General features: G+C 48.7%; 1 protein-coding gene across 1 annotated transcript in view; it reads left to right on the top strand.

Annotated features, from left to right (window-relative positions):
* GXYLT2 (glucoside xylosyltransferase 2) overlaps positions 1 to 27,070 on the top strand; it is a 211,710-nt gene that overhangs the window by 168,188 nt on the left and 16,452 nt on the right. Inside the window, exon 4 of the mRNA XM_078661877.1 lies at positions 19,895 to 20,146. Within this exon, the coding sequence (XP_078518003.1) occupies positions 19,895 to 20,146 (252 nt within the window). The remainder of the gene's footprint in view (positions 1 to 19,894; positions 20,147 to 27,070) is intronic.

Raw genomic sequence — 27,070 nt, 5'->3', positions numbered from 1 at the left:
CCCATACAACATCACTGTAAAACCTCTGATAACATTGCTCATAAAACCCCCTACAACATCACTCATAAAAACCCTCGACAACATCACTCATAAAAACCCTTGTCAACATCACTCATAAAACCCTCGACAACATCACTCATAAAACCCCCTACAACATCACTCATAAAAACCCCTAAAACATCACTCATAAAAACCCTCGACAACATCACTCATAAAAACCCTTGTCAACATCACTCATGAAACCCTCGACAACATCATTCATAAAACCCCCTACAACATCACTCATAAAAACCCCTAAAACATCACTCATAAAAACCCCAGACATCACTCATAAAACCCCGACAACATCACTCATAAAACCCCCGACAACATCACTCATAAAACCCCCTACAACATCATTGTAAAACCTCCGACAACATCACTCATAAAATCCCCTACAACATCACTCATAAAACCCACGACAACATCACTCATAAAGACCTCGACAACATCACTCATAAAACCCCTGACAACATCACTCATAAAACCCCCTGCAACATCACTGTAAAACCTCTGATAACATCACTCATAAAACCCCAACAACATCACTCATAAAACCCTGACAACATTACTCATAGAACCCCCGGCAACATTACTCATAAAACCCCCTACAACATCACTCATAAAAACCCTCGACAACATCACTCATAAAAACCCTTGTCAACATCACTCATAAAACCCTCGACAACATCACTCATAAAACCCCCTACAACATCACTCATAAAAACCCCTAAAACATCACTCATAAAAACCCTTGACAACATCACTCATAAAAACCCTTGTCAACATCACTCATGAAACCCTCGACAACATCACTCATAAAACCCCCTACAACATCACTCATAAAAACCCCTAAAACATCACTCATAAAACCCCCGACAACATCACTCATAAAACCCACGACAACATCACTCATAAAGACCTCGACAACATCACTCATAAAAAGCCCTAAAACATCACTCATAAAACCATGACAACATCACTCATAAAACCCCCGACAACATAACTCAGAAAGCCCTCAACAACATCACTCATAAAACCCCGACAACATCACTCAGAAAACCCTCGAAAACATCACTCATAAAACCCCATACAACATCACTCATAAAACTCACAGCAACATCACTCATAAAACCCTCAGAAATATCACTCATAAAACCCACGACAACATCACTCATAAAGACCTCGACAACATCACTCATAAAACCCCGACAACATCACTCATAAAAAGCCCTAAAACATCGCTCATAAAACCATGACAACATCACTCATAAAACCCTCGACATCACTCATAAAACCCCCAACAACTTCACTCATAAAACCCTCAGAAACATCACTCATAAAACCCACAACAACATCACTCATAAAGACCTCGACAACATCACTCATAAAACCTCGACAACATCACTCATAAAACCCCGACAACATCACTCATAAAAAGCCCTAAAACATCGCTCATAAAACCACGACATCACTCATAAAACCCTCGACATCACTCATAAAACCCTCAGAAACATCACTCAGAAATCCCCCATCAACATCACTCATAAAAACCCCTAAAACATCACTCATAAAACCCCGACATCACTCACAAAACCCTCGACAACATCACTCATAAAACCCCAACAACATCACTCCTAAAACCCTCGACGACATCACTCATAAAACCCCATACAACATCACTCATAAAACCCTCAGAAACATCACTCATAAAGCCCTCGACAACATCACTCATAAAGCCCTTGACAACATCACTCATATAACCCACAGCAACATCACTCATAAAACCCTCGGCAACATCACTCAGAAAGCCCCTACAACATCACTCATAAAACCCCCGGCAACATCACTCAGAAAGCCCCCTACAACATCACTCATAAAACCCCCGGCAACATCACTCAGAAAGCCCCCTACAACATCACTCATAAAACCCCCGGCAACATCACTCAGAAAGCCCCCTACAACATCACTCATAAAACCCCCGGCAACATCACTCAGAAAGCCCCCTACAACATCACTCATAAAACCCCCGGCAACATCACTCAGAAAGCCCCCTACAACATCACTCATAAAACCCCCGGCAACATCACTCAGAAAGCCCCCTACAACATCACTCATAAAACCCCCGGCAACATCACTCAGAAAGCCCCCTACAACATCACTCATAAAACCCTCGGCAACATCACTCAGAAAGCCCCTACAACATCACTCATAAAACCCCGGCAACATCACTCAGAAAGCCCCTACAACATCACTCATAAAACCCCGGCAACATCACTCAGAAAGCCCCCTACAACATCACTCATAAAACCCCCGGCAACATCACTCAGAAAGCCCCCTACAACATCACTCATAAAACCCCGACAACATCACTCATAAAACCCTCAGAAACATCACTCATAAAGCCCACGACAACAGGACAGCAGCTTGCCTGGGGGACATCCTAACCACATCGGGGGGCAGTGCCAGAGCAGGAACCAGGATGTCACCAGACTAGAGACAAAACATTGCAAGAAGGAAACAACCGGCAGGCAGACCGACTCTGCTCATGCTCCCAGAACCTGGAACCGCATCCCAGCATCCCTCTCGACATCAGATCAGCACCAGCCCCCCCAACCTCCCCCCCTACAAACAAGAATTGATGGAAGAGCCCTCTTCCATGAACAGACCCCAGACCCAACATACATGGTAACACCTCGACCAGAGAAGCTTCTCTCCCCTCGCGTTAGTCCAGCTGTTGTCACCGGAAGGAGTGACAAACACTCAGGAAGTGCTTATCCCAGACCAGTGTTTAAGGAGCTATAGTATCATTTTTGGGACAGATGGAAGCCGCGTGTAAATGAAGCTACTTTGAGTCTTTCACAGTGAAGGGCACAGCTACTTGGCAAATGTTGTTCAAGATTTTCTTTCTCTCTCCGCTGTCCCTGGTGGGATCACCTTCGTGAACTGTTTTGCAGGCGTTATAGATTTGATCCTGTGCCTGCTGGTCTTGTAATGGTGGCCATTTTCCTCTACATTTCAGAGGACTGGGCGTTGCTATGAAGAACGTAAGAGTGTGTCTTGTATATCTGCAGCCCCCCGTGCCCTCCGCCCACAGTGGGTCCAGTTCTGGACATTGGGCCAAATGTATGAAACTTTGGTTTTGCGATTCGCAATTAGCAGTTTTTAGAGAATCGCTATTTGAGAATTGCAAAATGCTATGTATGTAGGATTTGCCAATAATTTTGCGAATCCTACATATTCCTTAATTTCGAATCGCAAATTGCATTTCGCAATTAAGGAATACCTCCCCATTCATTCCTTTGGGCGTATAGGCCCATAGGAATGAATGGGAAGACATTTTCAATTTGCGATTCTCAATTAGAGCATCGCAAATTGAGAATGCAATTTCAAGGGTGCCAAGGTGTCAAAAGGACACCCTGTTGCACCCCTGAAATGTACATGTGTGCACATGTGGCACACATACATGCCCTAAGGGCATGTATGTGCACCACACAGCACTTTGAAAAATGCAAAAAAAAGTGCATTTTTCTAAGAAATCGCAAATTACCACCAACTTGAAGTTGATGGTAATTTGCGATTTCTTAATGCCAAACTGCACTTTTTCTGTGCTTCTTATATTGCATTTAAGGAATAGCAACTTGCGATTCCTTCAATGCAATCGCAAAATAAGGAATCACAAATTTTGCGATTCCTTATTTTGCGAGGCAGTTTTGCTTTCATACATACCACTGAGCCATATTGCAATCACAAATGCCGAAATTCTGAGAATTTCGGCATTTGCGATCGCAATTTGGTATGATACATATGGCCCAATGTACTCTCTTTTGTGCAAGTGTGATGTCGCCGAAGAGGTGTCGATGTAAGATGAGCAGGGCGGGACTGTTGCTTACTCCCCTGCCACCCTTCATGCCTGGCATTTGTTTAAATTACTCCTACAGTACTGCCCACCGATGCAGTACCTCATGAGCGTGACCCTGGAAGCCTGGACAGAGGTGGCCAGAGCCCGGTCGCCCTGAGGGACGGGCCACTTCCTGTGGTACATCGCTTGCTCCCAGGAGCCTGGCACTGACCCGCCGCTCATGAGTGGCCAAAACGTGGACTCCCGGGGGCGAGCGAGGACGGACGTGGGGTTTACTCCTGGAAGCTGATGTGGAATAGGAAATGATGCACGCCACCTTTAAATGAAGCGGTACTAAGGGGGGTGGTGATGGACGGAGCATCTGAACCAATCAAACACTCACACCCAGTCAACAGATCTGTGTTTGATCCATCACCGTTCTTTAGCCCACTCTGCCACCCCAGTTCAGGCATGGCTATATGCAAATCAGTCTGACCCTGTGCCTCATGGGAACAGTCCAGCCCGTACTGCCAAGCCATGCCTTCCCTGGACCGGAAACAAGCTTCCGAGGACCGGTTTCTGGCATTCCAGCCGTCTTCAGCGCGGCTTGCTTGAACCCAGTGGCAAAGTGAGCAAGGGACTCACGTCTGAGCATACCCTGCCACACTTATGGCGGTCAAAGCGGTACAAAAGGGGGTGGTGATGGACGGAGCATCTGAACCAATCAAACACTCACACCCAGTCTAAAGATCTGGGTTTGATCCATCACCGTTCTTTAGCCCACTCTACCACCCCAGTTCAGACATGGCTATATGCAAATCAGTCTGACCCTGTGCCTCATGGGAACAGTCCAGCCCGAACTGCCAAGCCATGCCTTCCCTGGACCGGAAACAAGCTTCCGAGGACCGGTTTCTGGCATTCCAGCCGCCTTCAGCCCGGCTTGCTTGAATCCAGTGGCAAAGTGAGCAAGGGACTCCCGTCTGAGCATACCCTGCCACACTTATGGCGGCCAAAGCGGTACAAAAGGGGGTGGTGATGGACGGAGCATCTGAACCAATCAAACACTCACACCCAGTCAAAAGATCTGGGTTTGATCCATCACCGTTCTGTAGCCCACTCTACCACCCCAGTTCAGACATGGCTATATTCAAATCAGTCTGACCCTGTGCCTCATGGGAACAATCCAGCCCGAACTGCCAAGCCATGCCTTCCCTGGACCGGAAACAAGCTTCCGAGGACCGGTTTCTGGCATTCCAGCCGTCTTCAGCCCGGATTGCTTGAATCCAGTGGCAAAGTGAGCAAGGGACTCACGTCTGAGCATACCCTGCCACACTTATGGCGGCCAAAGCGGTACAAAAGGGGGTGGTGATGGACGGAGCATCTGAACCAATCAAACACTCACACCCAGTCTAAAGATCTGGGTTTGATCCATCACCGTTCTTTAGCCCACTCTACCACCCCAGTTCAGACATGGCTATATGCAAATCAGTCTGACCCTGTGCCTCATGGGAACAGTCCAGCCCGAACTGCCAAGCCATGCCTTCCCTGGACCGGAAACAAGCTTCCGAGGACCGGTTTCTGGCATTCCAGCCGCCTTAAGCCCAGCTTGCTTGAATCCAGTGGGTGGTGATGGACGGAGCATCTGAACCAATCAAACACTCAGTCTGGCTGAAGACGGCTGGAATGCCAGAAACCGGTCCTCGGAAGCTTGTTTGCATATAGCCATGTCTGAACTGGGGTGGCAGAGTGGGCTAAAGAACGATGATGGATCAAACCCAGAACTTTTGACTGGGTGTGAGTGTTTGATTGGCTCAGATGCTCCGTCCATCACCACCCCCTTTTGTACCGCTTTGGCCGCCACAAGTGTGGCAGGGTATGCTCAGACGTGAGTCCCTTGCTCACTTTGCCACTGGATTCAAGCAAACCGGGCTGAAGACGGCTGGAATGCCAGAAACCGGTCCTCGGAAGCTTGTTTCCGGTACAGGGAAGGCATGGCTTGGCAGTTCGGGCTGGACTGTTCCCATGAGGCACAGGGTCAGACTGATTTGCATATAGCCATGTCTGAACTGGGGTGGCAGAGTGGGCTAAAGAACGGTGATGGATCAAACCCAGATCTTTTGACTGGGTGTGAGTGTTTGATTGGCTCAGATGCTCCGTCCATCACCACCCCCTTTTGTACCACCTTTAAATAAAGCGCCATCACTTCAAGGTACCGTCTCAGTGACGTAAAATAGGCCCCGCGGTCCGGGGGCCCTAGCTCGAGGGGGGCCCTCAGCACAGTACCCTGGCCTGAGAGTTCTTGACTGAGTATGATGCAGCCTCTCCTTGTACTTTGCAGGGGGGGGGGCTCAAGTTTTGTGCCCTACGAGTAGCAGAGAAGGGGTTGTATCAACATACCATGACGTATGTATGTGTAAAGCGCATGTTCACCCCTCTGGTCCTCTTGGCGCTGAAACCCACGTTGATATTAGCCAGCTCAAATGGTACTCATTTTATCAACCTCAGAAGAATGAAAGGCTGAGTGGACCATTAGGATTTGAAGTTGTGAATGTAACAGAGTTCTGGAGTTAAAACGTTTTTCCACAGAGTCCCCAGACCTGCCCTTATGTGGGATGACATGGGAGGGGGGGGGGGGCGCGCTGAGCTTTGGTTCGCCTGACCACCGGGCTCAGCAGAGGAATGGTTGCTCCGGTCTTGGCCTCAGCTCCTGCCTTCTCTCTCTGTACCCCAGTTACCCCTGCCCCTGAATCTTAGGGACAGCAGCCACCTGCCCCTGTGTCCTTGTAACAGTTATTCATGTCTGGGGGTCACAGAACTTCATTGCACTCAAATCTGAACTCCCTATCAGTCTCTCTTCAGGAAGAACCAAAGTGTTGCGAGCAGCCTTAGCTCATTATTTATTTTGTGTCCTTAAATATGTTTTTTGTAAAAACGTTTTTAAATGGATTTTAAACACAAAGGTGCTTGCTTCTGCTCCACGGAGTGCATGTGTGTGTGGTAACCCTCCAGCTCGTGTGTGATCCTGGGCTGCCTGTGATCTTGCCCTGAGCTGGCTGTGATCCTGGGCTGCCTGTGATCTTGGCCCTGGACAGGCTGTGATCTTGCCCCTGGGCTGGCTGTGGTCTTGCCCCTGGGCTGGCTGTGATCTTGCCCCATGGCTGGCTCCGATCTTGCCCCTGGGCTGGCGGTGATCTTGCCCCTGGGTTGGCTCTGATCTTGCCCCTGGGTTGGCTCCGATCTTGCCCCTGGGCTGGCTGTGATCTTGCCCCAGGGCTGGCTGTGATCTTGCCCCTGGGCTGGCTCTGATCTTGCCCCTGGGTTGGCTCTGATCTTGTCCCTGGGCTGGTGGTGATCTTGCCCCTGGGTTGGCTCTGATCTTGCCCCTGGGTTGGCTGTGATCTTGCCCCTGGGCTGGCTGTGATCTTGCCCCTGGGCGTGCTGTGGTCTTGACCCTGGGCTGGCTGTGATCTTGCCCCTGGTCTGGCTGTGATCTTGCCCCTGGGCTGGCTGTGATCTTGACCCTGGGCTGGCTGTGATCTTGACCCTGGGCTGGCTGTGATCTTGCCCCTGGGCTGGCTCCGATCTTGCCCCATGGCAGGCTGTGATCTTGCCCCTGGGCAGGCTGTGATCTTGCCCCTGGGCTGGCTCTGATCTTGCCCCTGGGCTGGCTCTGATCTTGCACCTGAGCTGCTGTGATCTTGGCCCTGGGCTGGCTCTGATCTTGTCCCTGGGATGGCTGTGATCTTGCCCTGGGCTGGCTGTGATCTTGCCCTGGGCTGGCTGTTATCTTGCCCTGGGCTGGCTGTGATCTTGCCCTGGGCTGGCTGTTATCTTGCCCTGGGCTGGCTGTGATCCTACCCCTGGGCTGGCTGTGATCGTGCCCCTGGGCTGTGGGTCAGGAGACCGAAGGGCCCTCTGGGAGGCTGGAGCAGGCGCCTGTGCTGTCCTTGGCAGCCTCTCACTTTCCTGGTGTAAATGCGAGCTTTGAAGCCCGACCTCTGCCCGCCAGCGCTTGTGGCTGTGCCCTGTACAAGCCACAGATTGAGGGATTGAAGCCCCGCTGGGCCTTTGTGGGGCCCCCAAGTCCCGCTGGCCCTTGGTGGGGCTCCCAAGCCCTGCTGGGCCTTTGTGGGGCTCCCAAGCCCCGCGGGCCCTTGGTGGGGCCCCTAGCCCCGCTGGGCCTTTGCGGGGCCCCCCAAGTCCTGCAGTAGCTCTCCGGGGTGCCTGTGCCCCGCTGGGCCTTTTTGGGGCCCCTAAGCCCCGCAGGGCCTCTCTGGGGGTGCTGTGTTGATGCAGCCCCCAGGACACGCTCTTGGGGTGGGCTCGCCATATTTCCAATGTCTGAGGTATTCTGAGACTCTCCGGAAGGGCTGTCCCCCCCCTAGGCCCTTAGAGGGGCTGTGGGTGGCTGTCCACACATGTCCCTGCGTGGGCTCTGCCCCCGACTTCACCCCCCTCCTCCCGGAAATCATCCGGCGCTGGGGGTGCACCTTGTGCTGGTGGCTGCAGGGGAGGCCTCTGGCACACATCTTAAGGGACCAACGTCACTCTGAAGCTCAGCAAGAGAGAGAGGCAGAACAAGGAAATGGAAGGGACAAGGAAGAAGAGGGACAGACAGGGAGAGAGAGTGGGGAGGACAAAGAACCTGCAGGAGTGAGATAAAGAGGCGGGAAGGGTCAGGGTGATGGTAGAAAGAGGCGTGAGGTGGAATCAGGGCCAGGCAGCCTCAGTATTCAAGAGATAAAGAGGCGGGAAGGTAAGGGTGAGGCGTGAGCTGGAATCAAGAGCAGGCAGCCTCAGTATTCAAGAGATAAAGAGGCGGGAAGGGTCAGGGCGGAGGAAGAAAGAGGCGTGAGGTGGAATCAAGAGCAGGCATCCTCAGTGTTCAAGAGATAAAGAGGCGGGAAGGTAAGGGTGAGGCGTGAGGTGGAATCAAGGCCAGGCAGCCTCAGTATTAAAAAGTTAAAGAGACTGTGAATGTGTTTGGTGATGGATGAAAGAGGCGTGAGGTGGAGTCAAGGCCGGGCAGCCTCAGTTTTCGGTGCCCCAGGCTTTCGGCAGCACTGCGGCGAGCTCTAGAGTAGGCTTTTTTCCCTCTTATTTATTTTTACAGGTGCATGCGCTGCCTGAGGCCCTGAGGGGCGCTGTGTGCCACCCATGTCCTCAGACCCTCACCCCTGAGTACGCATCGCGGACCACAGGTGTCCCAGGACCACAGTTTAAGAACCACTGCCTTAGACATTCAGGAGGGGTGGCATGATCAAACGTCCTTTGACCCTCATGAAGAATGCCATGCTCACATGTCATGTCATTACACCATCGGGAAGGGTGGCGTATCCGTCTGGCAAATCCTTGGATCATTTGGAGGGGAGAGTCGAGGAGAGGCAAGATGGCGGCGGCTGACTAGACCGCTGTGAGACACTCTCCCGTGCTGAACCTGTTCAATGGGCTAGGAGGGTTTGGACCTGGCCGTTCACTGCAGGCTTACTTGAGTAAACGTCATACGCTGCCTTAAGTGACATCGGACATCGGCAAAGCGGTAGCCTTGTTGGGACTACAGTCGGGATTAAAAACATGAAGAGTGAAGAATGGATAATGCCTACCTTGATGCATTAGGAGACTCTTCATCCACGTCGGGGGAGTCACGACCGCTGCTCCACTACATCGCTTCAGCCCTCGGCCTTACGGTGCTAAGGCTCTTCATTCAGCTCCGCGCCGTCAACGAGATCCAAGATAAGCCAAGGAGTGTTTGTGTTACTGATCTCGTCGTGCAGAGCAAGCAGATGGCTCCGAAGAACGCAGCAGCGGTGGCGGCCGCTTCAAGGACCCGGGCAGCCAAACAAGCACTTCGCGATCAAAAGCTGGCGGCAAGGCGCGCCGGCTCCCTGACAGATGAAACTGCTGGTTCCGATGGAGGGCAGGCTCTATCCCAGTCAAAGCATCAGAAAACCGCCAAAATAACTAACACCCCGGGCCCGGGTCCCTCTGTTGTCGACCTACTTCGGAAAACGCCGGCTGGAGCCGCGTCATCCCCCTCTCTCCATCACGCAACAAGTGAACCGCTGATTGCAGCATTGCCTGCAATCCCGATGGCGCCTTCCAATGCGGACTCGCCGGGGCTAGCAGCGATCCATCCCGAGCCTCTCGAAGCAGCGAGTATCCCAATGAGCATTTCGCCTACAGCTACAATCACAACCACAGCCACAGCCGACCTGCTTACACCGCCATCGCCGCAAGGCTCAGCAGCTTCTGCGGAAAGTCCAAGGGGTTCTAGTGAAGAGACGGTAGGTGCAAAAACTTTAACAGCTCCTGTAATACTGAGTCCCCAAGCAATAATAGCAACCTTAGCAGGGGTGGACGTACCGCTTCAGGAGCCAGGCCCAATAATAACTGTAACTGTGCCTACAGCATCAATGCCTATTATTAATGACTCACTGAGCACTGAGGACATTCAACCGAAAGCACAGTCACAATCACAAGACGATGCTGCTCTCGCAACTGATACAGGCAATACAGGCAATACAGGCAATACAACTAATTTGCCCAAGCAGCCACGGACCGAAACCCTTCTTGCCCCATTTAATATGGCTAATGAGGGGGGCAATTTAACATCACCCCCTATAGCACAGACTATGACACAATCACAAGGCACTCTGGCAGCGGCCACAATATTGGGGAATGAAAATGAAGAGGGGCCAGCAGCGACTATGCCGGACTCTATGAGTGGAGCCGGGATTATTTCCGATACAGATCTAGAACCATCAGAATTCTATACTATCTCTGAAGGCTACGAGGACCCGGGGGCACATCAAGACTTGGATTCCGATTTATATTCCCTATCCGATCTGCACTCAGGCACCAGCACCAGCACCAGCACACAAGATAGCGATGCAGATGAGCTATTGGACAAAACTACAATGGGAAAGCACACAGTGATTAAAAAAAAAAGAAGCAATCACGGCGCGGCAAGCCGTACTCGGGACTATGCTCCTGCAACAACCTCTAGTTTTCAGGGGCCTTCCTCCTTGAAGGAGCAAAGCACTACCTTAACATCGGTAATGGATACGGTGTTACAGGCGATTGCCTCCCATAGGGAACAAACCTCCAAAGATGGTCGGAAGGCTCAGCAAGCTCTACAAAAGGTGCAAGGTGTGGTACGTAAGCTCTCCAAATCTGTAGCGGCCCCCAATGTAAAAATGGCAGATATGGAAGATCGTATAGTGGTCAACGAGGCTGAAGCAACAGTGGTGAAAGAACAGGTTGATGCACATGATGCAGAACTGACCGATGTAAGGTGGAAACTGGAGGAGATGGAAAATCGCATGCGCCGCAACAACCTCCGGATACTGGGGATTCCGGAGAAAAGCGAAGGAGACAACATACGCGGATATATGATTCAACTGTTCAAGGATACATTCCCCGAATTATCCTCTTGGAACTGGGATCTAGAAGTCCAGCGTGTCCACAGAACCCCGTTTACACTACGGGACAACAACTCACAAAGTAAATATCCCAGGGCGATACTGGTCTATTTCGGCAATTTTCTCCTGCGCCAAACTATCGCCGAGAAGGCAAGACCTGATGCTCATCGGTCTCGAGGTGACATATCATACTTTGCTAGGCCGGACTTTTGTCACACAACGGTGGAGCGGAGATGGAGGCTTCGGCAGCTAATTAAACCCTTCATGGACAAAAAAGCCAAGGTTTATTTGAATAACCCTGCTACGCTTAAAATTCTATATAAGGGTCAAGTTAAATTCTTCACTTCTGAAATTAAAGCGAAGACCTTCTTAGATAGCCTGACCTAAAATGTGAGATAATGATATTTTTTCATTGAGAAGTATAAGATCAATGATTAACGATCAGTGATTACTATATTTACTATTCAATCCCCGGCTGGTGGGTTGTGATTTATGACATAGGAGGTATAAGCACATTTTTGTGGGCTATCTAGCTTTTCTTAGTTTTAACTTTGGCGTCTATCCCCCTTTTTTTTTTTTTTTTGTGATAATTACCTCGAATAGAATATAAATACAATACCTCTATTACTGCTCCAACGATTCATTGTTAGGCACTCGTGGGCTCTTTACTTTTGCCTCAGTGGGCATCATAGGGTCCTACATTGGTTATTGTATTCTAGACATAACTTCTTTTGTTTCGTATCCCTCTGATAGCCCACATATGCACTATTAGATAAACACGGATTTAATAATATGGCACAGCACGGGGGGTGTTCTCTCCATCACTACAGACTCTCGCTAGAGTCTATATGCCTCAAAGGGTGGTGTCTGGGGGGTGGGGGGCGGGAAGGGGGGTGGTGGTCAAGGGGGGTAAGAGGGAGGGGAAAAAATGTAAAAAAATTGGCAAACTCAGACGCAAGCTGAGATGTACACAAAAAGCATGGTTTGATGTAAACCAATATAATCAAAGTAAAAAACAAAATGGAAAAATTGTAAAAATGGTAATAAGCAAAATAGTATTATGCATCATGATAACACTGATGGTGTAGGGCTCTTATATTCTATACCAGGGTTAGACTCTCAAGTAAGCAAATGGGGAGGATAAGTTTATGCACTTGGAATGTGGCAGGCCTTAATCATAAAAATAAAAGGGCCCAGTTATTTCAATTGACACGTCAAAACCCAGTTGACATAATATGCCTGCAAGAGACACATATAGCATACGCAGATAGAGACCTACTCAAACTACCTGGCTATAACCTCATGGTTACTACATCCCAAACAACCAAAACTAGAGGGGTAGCCATATTAGCAAAACCTATAATAGGTACCCCAATTCGTAAATTGGCCGACAAACATGGTAGATGGGTCATAGTTCAGCTACAGTTAGGTATTACCATCTGTGTAATTTATGGCTCTAATCTAGATGACCCAGAAATTTTTTGGGAACTCGAAATAGAACTGGCTTCTTGGGTTGGCCCTCTGATTTTTTGCGGGGACTTTAATATTGATATGGGACTCCCCACAAACAACCATCAGTCTTTAGAGTATAAAGGGCGCAAACCGAAGGTTTACAGCGCACTAAAGCGGATGATGAAAAGCCATAACTTAATGGATATTTGGGGGTTGCTTCGGGGGCCAAACACAGATGGTTCTACCTATTATTCTTTCCCCCACAACAAATACGTTAGAATCGATTATATTATGTCATCTATAGAGGAGGCGGACATTATAGAAATAACTAAATCCCCGAAAACAATATCCGACCACAATGCGCTGACCATCATCTTTGATACTATTAGCATGGTCAAGCCAAAGACTCAATGGACTTTTGACAGGAGGCTATTGGTTAATCAGGAATATATAACCTATATTAAATTATGGGCCCAGTCCTTTTTTGACTGTAACCAGTTTAGTGCGTCCCATCTAATAGTATGGGACTGTTTTAAAGCAGCATTGAGGGGAGAAACTATATCATTTGTAGCAAATAAACGAAAGAATGAAAAGCATATTAACACACAACTTATGCAAGAACTCTCTAATCTCGAGACTCATCACGCCTCCCAAATAAATCAGGCTCAAAGAGGTCAAGTAGATTCTACCTCAGATCCGGGAAAAACCTTAAACAAAATAATGATCTTAAAAAATGAGATCAATAGCATGCTCATTCAAAAAGCTGCTGAAACGTATCAGGCTAATAAGACTAGACTATATGAAGCAGGAGAAAACGTGGGGAAGCAACTAGCATTACGTACTCGACAAAAACAATCATTGGGCAGTATTAAGAAGATAGAATTCGAGGGTAATGAGCATACAACTCCTAAAGAGATTGTGGAAGTATTTCAAAAGTACTATCAAACACTTTACGGTAGCGATATCTCACATCCTAACAGCGATATAACAACATTTCTAAATAATTGGCTCCCAGATCAGGCTTTACATAAAGCTATTAATGACAAGACTAAGGCTAATTTGGATAGAGAAATTACGCTTATTGAAGTGGAGGCTGCTTTAGCAGAGCTGGCCAACGGTAAAGCGGCAGGTCCGGATAAAATCCCATTGGATCTATATAAAATCCTTGGCGATCAAATAACTCCTTTTTTGCTTGATTTGTTCCTTGGAGTGCAGTACCACACAATCCCTCCAGATTCATGGAAACAAACAAATATAATAATTTTTCATAAAAAGGGCAAACCACCTCACCTACCTTCCTCATATAGACCCATATCCTTGATCAACTCCGACTCAAAGCTATATGCTAAAATACTCGCAAACCGGCTGAGTGGGATTGTCAAACATCTCGTGTCCCCCTGGCAACATGGCTTTATCCCTGGCAAGGATACTACAGACCATACTCGGAGAGCCATAACCCTGTTCGACATCATGGGCGCCACGGGGGGAGAGATGTCGATGATCCTCCTCGATGCCGAAAAGGCATTTGATCGAGTATCATGGCAATTTCTTTGGGACATCCTGAAAAGTAAAAACTTTGATAACAACTTTATTAAAGCCATTAAAGCTATTTACTTCAACCCTACAGCCAAAATCATCATAGGCAGCAATGAGTCGGAGTTTATCAAGGTACAGAGAGGCACAAGGCAGGGGTGCCCATGTTCCCCGGCCTTATTTGCCCTCTATATTGATCCTCTTATCCAGAAGTTATTAACTTCACCTGCAATTCAACCAGTCATTACTGGGTCTTTCTCTACGAAAGTCATGGCGTATGCAGATGATGTCGCTGTTATAACCACTAATCCCTCTGAAGCAATTCTTGAAATCGAAACAATCACTCAGGCATTTGGATTATATTCAGGGTACTCTTTGAATAGGGACAAAACGGTGGTACTAGCCACAAATAACACTCATTGTGAAAGTATACTTAGGGTAAAAAAGGCTACATATCTAGGTGTATGCCTCTCTGCGGAAGTAAGCAAGATTAGTAATCTAAATTACTCCCCCCTTATTGATAAAATTAAAGGAGATCTGAGAAGGATAGATAGCTTACACCTGTCAATAATCGGCAGGGCCAACTACGTTAAAATGAATATATTCCCAAGGGTCCTATATTTTTTTAGAGCAATCCCAGTATTACCTGGAGAACACTTTATTAAGACTATTAATTCTCTTATTTCAAAGTTCATATGGAGTTATGGGAAAATAAGACGGGCCCTCCCTCTACTGGCGTTGCCTCAAGATAGAGGAGGCTTAGCTTTACCGAATTTAAGATTATATCTTTGGGCAACATTAGTGCAACATATGGACCCTCTTTTGACTGCTAAACCTAGGGCTTTAACCTCTATAGCATTATATATCCCGTCGATATATGAGCTCAGTCTGGGGGAGAAATATAAGGGGCTTTTTTTAAGACAGGTCGAACCATCATACTACAAAAAAATCAAACTAAAGACGGTATTAGATGCACGTACGGTATGGAAAGCTATCTGCAAACATCTGGATATTCCCATATTTACGAAATATACACCACTATGGCACTGCAAGATTATCCCCCCCCTCTTTTAACGACATTAGATCTCAGAGGTGGAAGCTCCTTGGTATTAATACAATAGGCGATTTTTTTGGCTATAACATTCCATCATCTTTTGAGTCCTTTCAAGAAAGATACAACATTCCCACTTGCGACTTCTTAAAATTCTATCAAATATCGTCCAGCATTTGCAATATTACACCAAAAATTTTACTAGATAATATACCATTATTGGACATTATAGGGAAAAACCCTACAAGAATTGGAGTTATATATCAGATGTTTATGGTTAATACTCCAGACGACCTCGAACGCACGGAACAATCTTGGGCCTCGAAGTTAGGTAATCCCAACGTAGATATTGATCTTTCACTAGCTCTCTCAGCAAAGCTGTTTATAGCTTCTAACTTAAAGGCCCAATATTATAAAACCATATATAATCTATACTATACGCCAGCCAAATTATTTGCTTGGGGGCTCAAGACTGATGACAATTGTCCTAGATGTAAACAGCCACTTGCAAATCTCTTACATATGTTTTCTGATTGTCCTGCATTGTCAACAGTCAAAGCTATGATACTAGAATATTGGGCCCAAATCTTTGGGCATCGAGTAAGAGACTCTATAACATTGCATTTACTTGGCCATGATGACTCCCTCAACCACAATAGTGAAGAACAGACGATACTGTTTCTGGGATATGCCGTACTTCGAATAATTCTGGCAGCTAGATGGAAAGATGCAGAGCCCCCCACCTTTAGTATGTGGCTTAGTCGATTTATTGCCATCTATAAACAGGAAATCGCAATCTATGCCACAAGAGGCAGGAAAATGAGGGCAATAGGTAAACAGCTGTGGGAGCCCATTACTAGGTGGTATAATACTCAAAGTAGAAATCTCGTTTAGGATGTATGATTGTATATATATCTCGCTACTTTGCTTCTTTTTTTTTTTCTCCCTTCTGCCTCACCTTTCTCCTGATTGACTATGTGATTTTCCACTTTCTTGGCTTCGAATTATGATGCTGCTTGGCATGGTTGAAATGTATATGCATATGGTTTTGGTTGCTTTTACTTTACTCCCTTAGTATATATATAATTGACGGATGACTCATATACTTCAGGTACTATATTGATTACTCATTTCAACATATGCCATGCCTTCTTGTTGTAGTCCATATATATCTTATTTTACTGTACTGCTTATTATAAGTAATTTATGTTGATTGTCTGAATTTGCCAATGAATAAAAAAAAAAAAAAAGGATCATTTGGAGGGGTGGTATACCCGGCTCACATGGCCTTGGACCCTCACGAAGGGTGACACGCTTGGCACACGTCACATATCCATACACCCTCAGGAGGGGTGGCATGCTTGGCTTACAGGTCCTTAAGGCTTCACAAAGGGTTACACCCTCAGCTCACATGTCACATGCCTTTAGACCCTCATGATGGGTGACACGCTCGGCTCACATGTCACATGTCCTTAGACCCTCATGATGGGTGACACGCTCGGCTCACATGTCACATGTCCTTAGACCCTCATGAAGGGTGGCACGCTCGGCTCACATGTCGTTAGACCCCCTTGAAGGGTGACACGCTCGGCTCACATGTCACATGTCCTTAGACCCTCATGAAGGGTGGCACGCTCGGCTCACATGTCACATGTCCTTAGACCCTCATGAAGGGTGGCACGCTCGGCTCACATGTCGTTAGACCCCCTTGAAGGGTGACACGCTCGGCTCACATGTCACATATCCATACACCCTCAGGAGGGGTGGCATGCTTGACTTACAGGTCCTTAAGGCTTCACCAAGGGTTACACCCTCAGCTCACATGTGACATGCCTTTAGACCCTCATGAAGGGTGGCATGCCGTCTCACATGTCAACTCGCCAAAGTCCATGTCTGTGTGCTTAGGTTCTGGAGGGTAGGTGGCCAACCTAGCTTATCCTTCTCTATGTTTCTGCCAGGATAGTGGTGGTTTGGCTTCATTGTTGCTGTGCCAGGAAGGTATGCTCAGCCACTTGATAGTAGTATTTCATAGATATCTAGATATTTTGTCATGCCACAATGGCATGTCAGTTGAAGGCCTCGAATGAGGTATGGATTAGAGGAAGTAGGGGCAGTAGGGGTTGTGAGTGGCCTGGTTGGGAGAGCGGATGGGGTCATATGACGCACTGTGGTGTTGGGCATGGCAGGACGAATGGTGCGCTATAGGTTTCGTGACTGGTCTGTGTGGCAGTCAAGCCTGGGCTTCGCTGATGTTTCTTAAAGGGGTTTGTGAAAGCGGTGAAGGCACTTATATGCATCTAGCAGCTGGAGAGAGGGCATTATTGGGACGCATGGACTCATTGGCAAGGGAGGAAGGGAGAAGTGTGTAGAAGCAGTAGGTAAAGCAGGGGGTAATAGAGAACTGTCGAGATAGCCATACATATTGCCAAGTCTTTATAGTGATCGACAAACAGTATTGGCTGTAAAACATGCTGGAGTTTATCTGTATCCCATAATCCACATATGTGCCACTGAGGGGTCATGGGGGTACTCAGAATTCACCCCACTTTAAGCGTCAATCAATGCCGCAATGATGGGAGATGGAGATATAAAAGCCACAAAGTTGACTACGCGATATGCCTTACATTCTGGAATTGGTGAATGAAAAAAAAGTCCAAAAAGTACCCTGGATTGAGATTTTTTTCAATGAGATTAATCATAATTGACTAAAAATGAATGTCTCCGATTCAAAGTGTTGAGGATCAAACAGCAAACAAAAGAAATTAATGAGAGGTTACAGAAAAAAATCAAGCATAGGCGTCAGAGTGTTCGCCAAACCTTCCGGCCTCAGGTGAGTGTTTCATGAGCCGGATTCCGGGGTCTGCTGCAGCCGGTCATCAGAGACGGGCACATCAGTGTAGCAGTGCCACTACCAGGTGCCACGCACCTTTAGAAATGAAAGAATTATGACGCTCTACTGGTCCCAGGACCGAGAGTCCACAAGACACTGATAACGAGGTAAATGCTGGTTATACCAGCAAAGGCTTCGGGCCAGGAAGGGCGGACAACCTACTACGAACCCTGTGGCAACCGGAGCCACACAGGCACATGGACAGTAAAAAGAAAGGTAAACCTCAAGGCTGGGACTCAAGAAACCGAAGGGTTGATTCTGAGGGAGGAAAGGCCTGCAGTGACGATTGTTGTGAGGACTGTGAGATCCAGACTCGCAGCATTTATGGAAGTAGCTCTTAGGAAGCTCGCAGGTGTCGTGAATGAAGGAGGTGCAAGCAGCACAGGTTTACCCTGTAGGCTGACAGGGACAGTCCGCGAGGACCCACATGCATTCTTCGTCCCCTCTGAAAACAGACCGGAAGATGAACTGCAGCTAATTCTATTTCAATCTATATGTACCCTCAGACATGTAGAGTGAATGGGGTGCTCCAGAGGCCAAGCGAAGTCCTGTAATCTCCCACATTCGCTCGGCTTGTCCTGTGGCTCTTGTCTATAACCTGACAGGAGTGTATGTGGAAGTACACCGAGGTCGTAGAAGCAGGGAGGTGATAACAAACCTGATCTTGGCATCAGCCTTCTCTCTGACGTTAAGAGTAACTCCTAAGCGTTTGGACTGGTGAAGCAGCTGCTGATTGGCCTATGAAGTTCTCTCAGCCGTCTCAGTGGGTTTGATGTACGTTGCTGCGCAATGTGAAGAGGATTGATTTGGAGGTGTTTTGAAAAGGTTGTTCTTATCAGTGCTATAAAATATTCCCACTGGTGGGCAATGTGGCAAGGTGCCTTTAATGGGCAGTTTGAGAATCTCACAATGTGTAAAGCCTAGCTGGCGGGCAGTGTGATAAGGTGAGAAACTAAAAACTGGAGTGGACCAAATCAGAAGCTACCTCTTGAGGACAGTTGAGAGAAGCTTACGTGGTGGCAGTGCGAGAAGTTGGCACTGGTGGGCAGGGAGTGAAGGTTAGGCTGACAGGAGCTGTAAGAATCTTACACCGCTGGGTGGTGAGAAAAGCTTGCACTTCTGGGTGGCGTGAGATGCTTGCACTTCTGGGTGGCGTGAGAAGCTTGCACTTCTGGGTGGTGTGAGAACCTTGCACTGCTAGGTAGTGTGAGAAGCTTGCACCACTGGACTGTGAGAGGATTGCACTGGTGGGCAGTCAGAAGTCTGTAGGTGGACTGTGTGAGAAGCCTGCATTGGCGGGCAGTGTGAGCGGCTGCTACTTGTGGGCAGTCAGTGAGATTTGTGGCAGTAAGGTGGGCGCACTGGTGGCCAGTGTGTGAAGCTGGCATTGATTGGCAGCGATAAAAACTTGCAATGCCGGCATGCCTTCATGCTCCTGTGATCTCAAACTGCTGTGCCTAGAAGCACTAAATGCACGTCTTAAGCTCACCTTAGCGCTTTGAAAGGATTAAGTCTGAAGTGTGCGCTATAGGAGTGAATATACTTGCTTTGGAAACCACCCTATGGCTATGCTTTCTTCAAGATGTCGCCTATGCAGCGTGTTATGTCTGGGGTTAGGCTCTGTGTTCTCACTGCATCACTGATACATACTTTACCTCACTCCACAGGTGCTGTTACGGGACGTGGACTCGCTTCTCTACGTGGACACGGATGTTCTCTTCCTGCGACCCATAGACGACCTCTGGCGCTTTCTAAAAGTCTTTAATGCCACACAGTTGGCAGCAATGGCGCCCGAGCACGAGATCCCCAAGATTGGCTGGTACAGTCGTTTCGCACGCCACCCCTACTATGGCATGACTGGCGTGAACTCGGGGGTGATGCTGATGAATCTGACGCGCATCAGAAGCACGCAGTTTAAGGTAATGCACCAAGAAAAAACCTTCTTGTTCAGGTGTGATGGACATAGAAACGCCCTGCACTGCTTGCTTCTTATTGGAGCAGAGAGGGGCTGGCAGAGAAAAAAAATGGAGGCTTGCTTCTACAAGCATGTGGGGTTGGGTAGTGGGGGTCGCACGTCTGACGCAGCAGGCCTGATCAGAAGGCGGGAGAGGTTGCCATAGGCTAATGACGACCCAATCACGTATCAGGCACACATTCCACATCTGACTGGGCTGCTGCTTTTCTGAGGAGTCCCGTGTCAGTAACTCCTTGTCTTACTTTTGGCCCCGCCCACCCCAGGAAGTGCAATAGGAAGAGGAGCAATGCAGACCTTCCTGGGATGGAGAGGTCGCGTCCTAATAACCTTGTATAAAAAAGTAAAAGAAGGGGCTTATGAGTTCTTGAAGGCAAACCAACCTGGCTCTGAATGGAATTATTGCTTTCGTTGTGTGACTGACGATGTGTCAAGACAATCTTGGATCTCAAATGAAGGCTGCAGCTAGGGTGTAAGCTCCATAGCCTTTGCGTATGACGTGGAATAAATGCAGCACCAAGAGGTCATGATCTCGGAACATCATGAGCTGGGGTCTGAAGAAGCTCCTTAGCTGGTGAGCTGGGGTCTGAAGAAGCCCCTTAGATGGTGAGCTGGGGTCTGAAGAAGCTCCTTGGATGGCGAGGTGGGGTCTGAAGAAGCTCCTTAGATGGCGAGGTGGGGTCTGAAGAAGCTCCTTGGATGGTGAGCTGGGGTCTAAAGAAGCTCCTTAGATGGTGAGCTGAAGTCTAAAGAAGCTCCTTAGATGGTGAGCTGGGGTCTGAAGAAGCTCCTTAGCTGGTGAGCTGGGGAGCTCCTTAGCTGGTGAGCTGGGGTCTGAAGAAGCTCCTTAGATGGTGAGCTGGGGTCTGAAGAAGCTCCTTAGATGGCGAGGTGGGGTCTGAAGAAGCTCCTTGGATGGTGAGCTGGGGTCTAAAGAAGCTCCTTAGATGGTGAGCTGGAGTCTAAAGAAGCTTCTTTGATGGTGAGCTGGGGTCTGAAGAAGCTCCTTAGATGGTGAGCTGGGGTCTGAAGAAGCTCCTTGGATGGTGAGCTGGGGTCTGAAGAAGCTCCTTACGTGGTGAGATGGGGTCTAAAGAAGCTCCTTAGATGGTGAGCTGGAGTCTAAAGAAGCTCCTTAGATGGTGAGCTGGAGTCTAAAGAAGCTCCTCAGATGGTGAGATGGGGTCTGAAGAAGCTCCTTAGATGGTGAGCTGGGGTCTAAAGAAGCTCCTTAGATGGCGAGGTGGGGTCTGAAGAAGCTCCTTGGATGGTGAGCTGGGGTCTAAAGAAGCTCCTTAGATGGAGAGCTGGGGTCTGAAGAAGCTCCTTAGATGGTGAGCTGGGGTCTAAAGAAGCTCCTTAGATGATGAGCTGGGGTCTAAAGAAGCTCCTTAGATGGTGAGCTGGGGGTCTAATGAAGCTCCTTAGATGGCGAGATAGGGTCTAAAGAAGCTCCTTAGATGGTGAGCTGGGGGTCTAATGAAGCTCCTTAGATGGTGAGCTGGGGTCTAAAGAAGCTCCTTAGATGGCGAGGTGGGGTCTGTAGAAGCTCCTTACATGGTGAGCTGGGGTCTAAAGAAGCTCCTTGGATTGTGAGCTGGGGTCTAAAGAAGCTCCTTAGATGGTGAGCTGGGGTCTAAAGAAGCTTCTTAGATGGTGAGCTGGGGTCTGAAGAAGCTTCTTTGGTGGTGACCTGGGGTCTGAAGAAGCTCCCCTAGATGGCAAGCTGGGGTCTAAAGAGGCTCCTTAGATGGTGAGCTGGGGTCTAAAGAAGCTCCTTAGATGGTGAGCTGGGGTCTAAAGAAGCTTCTTAGATGGTGAGCTGGGGTCTGAAGAAGCTTCTTAGATGGTGAGCTGGGGTCTAAAGAAGCTTCTTAGATGGTGAGATGGGAACTGAAGAAGCTCCTTAGATGGTGAGCTGGGGTCTAAAGAAGCTTCTTAGATGGTGAGCTGGGGTCTGAAGAAGCTCCTTAGATGGTGAGCTGGGAACTGAAGAAGCTCCTTAGATGGGGAGCTTGGGTCTAAAGAAGCTCCTTAGATGGTGAGCTGGGGTCTGAAGAAGCTCCTTAGATGGTGAGCTTGGGTCTGAAGAAGCTTCTTAGATGGTGAGCTGGGAACTGAAGAAGCTCCTTAGATGGCGAGCTGGGGTCTAAAGAAGCTCCTTAGATGGTGAGCTGGGGTCTAAAGAAGCTCCTTAGATGGTGAGCTGGGGTCTAAAGAAGCTCCTTAGATGGTGAGCTGGGGTCTAAAGAAGCTTCTTAGATGGTGAGCTGGGGTCTGAAGAAGCTTCTTTGGTGGTGACCTGGGGTCTGAAGAAGCTCCCCTAGATGGCAAGCTGGGGTCTAAAGAGGCTCCTTAGATGGTGAGCTGGGGTCTAAAGAAGCTCCTTAGATGGTGAGCTGGGGTCTAAAGAAGCTTCTTAGATGGTGAGCTGGGGTCTGAAGAAGCTTCTTAGATGGTGAGCTGTGGTCTAAAGAAGCTTCTTAGATGGTGAGATGGGAACTGAAGAAGCTCCTTAGATGGTGAGCTGGGGTCTAAAGAAGCTTCTTAGATGGTGAGCTGGGGTCTGAAGAAGCTCCTTAGATGGTGAGCTGGGAACTGAAGAAGCTCCTTAGATGGGGAGCTTGGGTCTAAAGAAGCTCCTTAGATGGTGAGTTGGGGTCTAAAGAAGCTCCTTAGATGGTGAGCTGGGGTCTAAAGAAGCTTCTTAGATGGTGAGCTGGGGTCTGAAGAAGCTTCTTTGGTGGTGACCTGGGGTCTGAGGAAGCTCCCCTAGATGGCAAGCTGGGGTCTAAAGAGGCTCCTTAGATGGTGAGCTGGGGTCTAAAGAAGCTCCTTAGATGGTGAGCTGGGGTCTAAAGAAGCTTCTTAGATGGTGAGCTGGGGTCTGAAGAAGCTTCTTAGATGGTGAGCTGGGGTCTAAAGAAGCTTCTTAGATGGTGAGATGGGAACTGAAGAAGCTCCTTAGATGGTGAGCTGGGGTCTAAAGAAGCTTCTTAGATGGTGAGCTGGGGTCTGAAGAAGCTCCTTAGATGGTGAGCTGGGAACTGAAGAAGCTCCTTAAATGGGGAGCTTGGGTCTAAAGAAGCTCCTTAGATGGTGAGCTGGGGTCTGAAGAAGCTCCTTAGATGGTGAGCTTGGGTCTGAAGAAGCTTCTTAGATGGTGAGCTGGGAACTGAAGAAGATCCTTAGATGGCGAGCTGGGGTCTAAAGAAGCTCCTTAGATGGTGAGCTGGGGTCTAAAGAAGCTCCTTGGATGGTGAGCTGGGGTCTAAAGAAGCTCCTTGGATGGTGAGCTGGGAACTGAAGAAGCTCCTTAGATGGGGAGCTGGGGTCTAAAGAAGCTCCTTAGATGGTGAGCTGGGGTCTGAAGAAGCTCCTTAGATGGTGAGCTGGGGTCTGAAGAAACTCCTTAGATGGTGAGCTGGGGTCTAAAGAAGCTTCTTAGATGGTGAGCTGGGGTCTGAAGAAGCTCCTTAGATGGTGAGCTGGGAACTGAAGAAGCTCCTTAGATGGGGAGCTTGGGTCTAAAGAAGCTCCTTAGATGGTGAGCTGGGGTCTGAAGAAGCTCCTTAGATGGTGAGCTTGGGTCTGAAGAAGCTTCTTAGATGGTGAGCTGGGAACTGAAGAAGCTCCTTAGATGGCGAGCTGGGGTCTAAAGAAGCTCCTTAGATGGTGAGCTGGGGTCTAAAGAAGCTCCTTGGATGGTGAGCTTGGGTCTGAAGAAACTCCTTAGATGGTGAGCTGGGGTCTAAAGAAGCTCCTTGGATGGTTAGCTGGGGTCTAAAGAAACTCCTTAGATGGCGAGCTGGGGTCTAAAGAAGCTCCTTAGATGGTGAGCTGGGGTCTAAAGAAGCTCCTTGGATGGTGAGCTGGGGTCTGAAGAAACTCCTTAGATGGCGAGCTGGGGTCTAAAGAAGCTCCCTAGATGGTGAGCTGGGGTCTAAAGAAGCTCCTTGGATGGTGAGCTGGGGTCTAAAGAAGCTCCTTGGATGGTGAGCTGGGAACTGAAGAAGCTCCTTAGATGGGGAGCTGGGGTCTAAAGAAGCTCCTTGGATGGTGAGCTAGGAACTGAAGAAGCTCCTTGGATGGTGAGCTGGGGTCTAAAGAAGCTCCTTGGATGGTGAGCTGGGAACTGAAGAAGCTCCTTAGATGGTGAGCTGGGGTCTGAAGAAACTCCTTAGATGGTGAGCTGGGGTCTGAAGAAACTCCTTAGATGGTGAGCTGGGGTCTGAAGAAACTCCTTAGATGGTGAGCTGGGGTCTGAAGAAACTCCTTAGATGGTGAGCTGGGGTCTGAAGAAGTTCCCCTGTGTACAATATCCCTAAAATAGCAAACACAGAACTGCAGCCCCAGAACACTGCTGAGGTAGCATGAAGCGCCAAGAGGTCATGACAATGATCAATGTTTCACCTTGTTAGCGCTGCATAGCAAAGGCGAGAAGTTTTTGGTCAAATTAGTTCAATCCCAACCAAAAAACAAAAGTGTGAAGTAACCTTCCAGGACATGTCCTCTCTGGATTCTGCAGGGAAAGCAGCCCCAGCTTCAAAGGATGGAACACACACTGAGTGGGGATTCCTTGACTCCTAAGGCCTGCATGGTTCATTTTTACTAAGACGCTGCATTGATTATCTATTCAATTTTTCTTTATTTTCCTAATCTAAAAGGTTATTATTGACTTACGTCACTTCACTTTGGTGCTCTTCACATGCTCGTGATCTTGCTGGGCTGCAATTTACCAAAAGACTCCCCAGGCATAGCCACATTGGTTTACACCTGCCTGCGGCGTGCATTCATAGATTACTCTGCCAGCACTGCATCTGCATGTTACCCAGACTGCCCTGGTTTCAGCTGACTCAGCTGCTAAATGTATTTTCTAAAGTTCTTATAAACTGGTATCAGAGAACCTGTATTCATCAAAAGCAAGCCGAGCCTCAGGTGCCTATGAGCAGAGACAAGGACGCGTCACCGATCCCGGCTAAGATGGGGTGTTAGACATTTAATATTGTACCCCAGGTACCAGAGCATGGGAAACCACATGTTCTTCTGGAACGACGAGGAACAACTTTCATTTCAGGATCTCATCCCCTCAACAGGTTCCATGCACAGCAATCATCTTGGGACCTTTTTCGGGAGAATGAGCCAGGACAATGCAGACAGCAGCACATTCAAACCTGCTCTGCAATGCTACCATCAAAGGCGCCACTCTGGCGAACCCTATCATTAATTTGAACCAGCGACTGGAACAGACAGGTCTCACCAAACGCCTCCCAATCCTATCCAAAGAACCAATCTAAACACATGGCCCTCAGCACTCCCTGAAGAAACCACCAGCACTATGAATTCTATCCACTCAGGGCCCCATCAGACCCCTCCACCACCACGCCTATTCCAGAGGACTGGAACCCATCAGCGCCATGCTCGCAACCATTCTAAGGGACTCCACCTCTTCTGCACCCTTTTGAGATGCTTCAAAATAAACAACTGGCCTCGCATTGCTGTAGAAACCCTCAGCGGACACTTCAATGCTCACCAACTACATATCGATCTCCCTGCTAGCATTCCGGGCCAAGGTATTAGAGATAATCTTCAACAGACGCCTGGCTGAATACCTCAATGACCACCAACTACTTGACACCGCTCAGCCTGGTTTCCGACACAACCACAGCATGGAAACTGCCCTCTTCGCCGCCACCGATGACCTCGGCATGACTCTGGACAGATTAAACACTGCAGCCCTCATCCTCCTGGACCTCTCTGCAGCGTTTGACACGGTTTCCCACCCTTTCCTCATCCAAGGCCTACATCGGTATCCAATACACACACTCCGATGTATCTGATCCTTCCTGACTGGAAGGACCCAGTCAGACAGCCTGGCACTGTACACCACGGATGCCCGCCGCTACCCCATCTGAGGACATCTGCAAGATTCCTGCATGAGCGCAATCCTCTTCAATTCATACATGATCCCTCTAGCCAGCCTCATCCACTCTCACAACACCAATGTCCTGTCCTAGGCCGACGACGCACAACTCTTTATCTACTTACAGAGAAGGCGCCCAGGACTGGGATCGAGTTCATTGCCTGCAGGACTGAAATCTTTGACTGGATGAAGACGACTGTTTCAAGCTGAACTCTGGCAAGTCCCAAATTGTGATCTTTATGAAGAGTACTACAGCGTGGGACTCCACCTCTTGGCCATCAGAGATAGGACTGACCCCCACCCCCTCCAAGAACCTCGGGATCGTCATCCACAGAAAACTCAACATGACCGCCCAAGTCAATGCCGCCACCGCCTCGTGCTCCCATAGCCTGAAGACGCTGAGGAAGATTTTCAAATGACTCCCAATCTGCACTCAGAAAAACACCACACACAAGCCCTTGTTGCAAGAAAGCTGGACTATGAACACTACAAAAACTCACCTGAAGGCTGCAGACCTGTCAGAACTCAATGGCCAGAATCACTCTCAACCTTCCCTGCTGCACTCGCGTCACGCCCCACCTGAAGGGGCTCCGCAGGCCCCCCATATACAAAGGAGCACAATTCAGACTCCTCACCCACAGTTTCAAGGCGCTACATCCCATCGGCCCAGCGTACCTCAACAATCGCATCTGCTTTCACAAACCTTCCAGACACCTCCGCTCGTCCGGACTCTTCCTTGCACACATCCCGCCAAGACAGACAAGCAGATCTAACGGTCAAGCCTTGTCCTACGTGGCCCCTAACGCGTGGAACGACCTGCCGCTACACAAGAGACCCCTCCTCACTTCCTGAATTCCGCAAGAAGCTGAAGACCTGGCTTTTCGAGTAGTCCCACTTGGCCCTAGATTTGGCCAGACTCAGACCTTCTAAGCGCTAGGATGGGCTCGC

Source organism: Lissotriton helveticus, chromosome 9 (genome assembly GCF_964261635.1).
Source record: "Lissotriton helveticus chromosome 9, aLisHel1.1, whole genome shotgun sequence".
Classification (NCBI taxonomy): domain Eukaryota; kingdom Metazoa; phylum Chordata; class Amphibia; order Caudata; family Salamandridae; genus Lissotriton; species Lissotriton helveticus.
The sequence above is the reverse complement of the archived record's forward strand: the minus strand, read 5'-3'. Positions and strand labels throughout refer to the sequence as shown.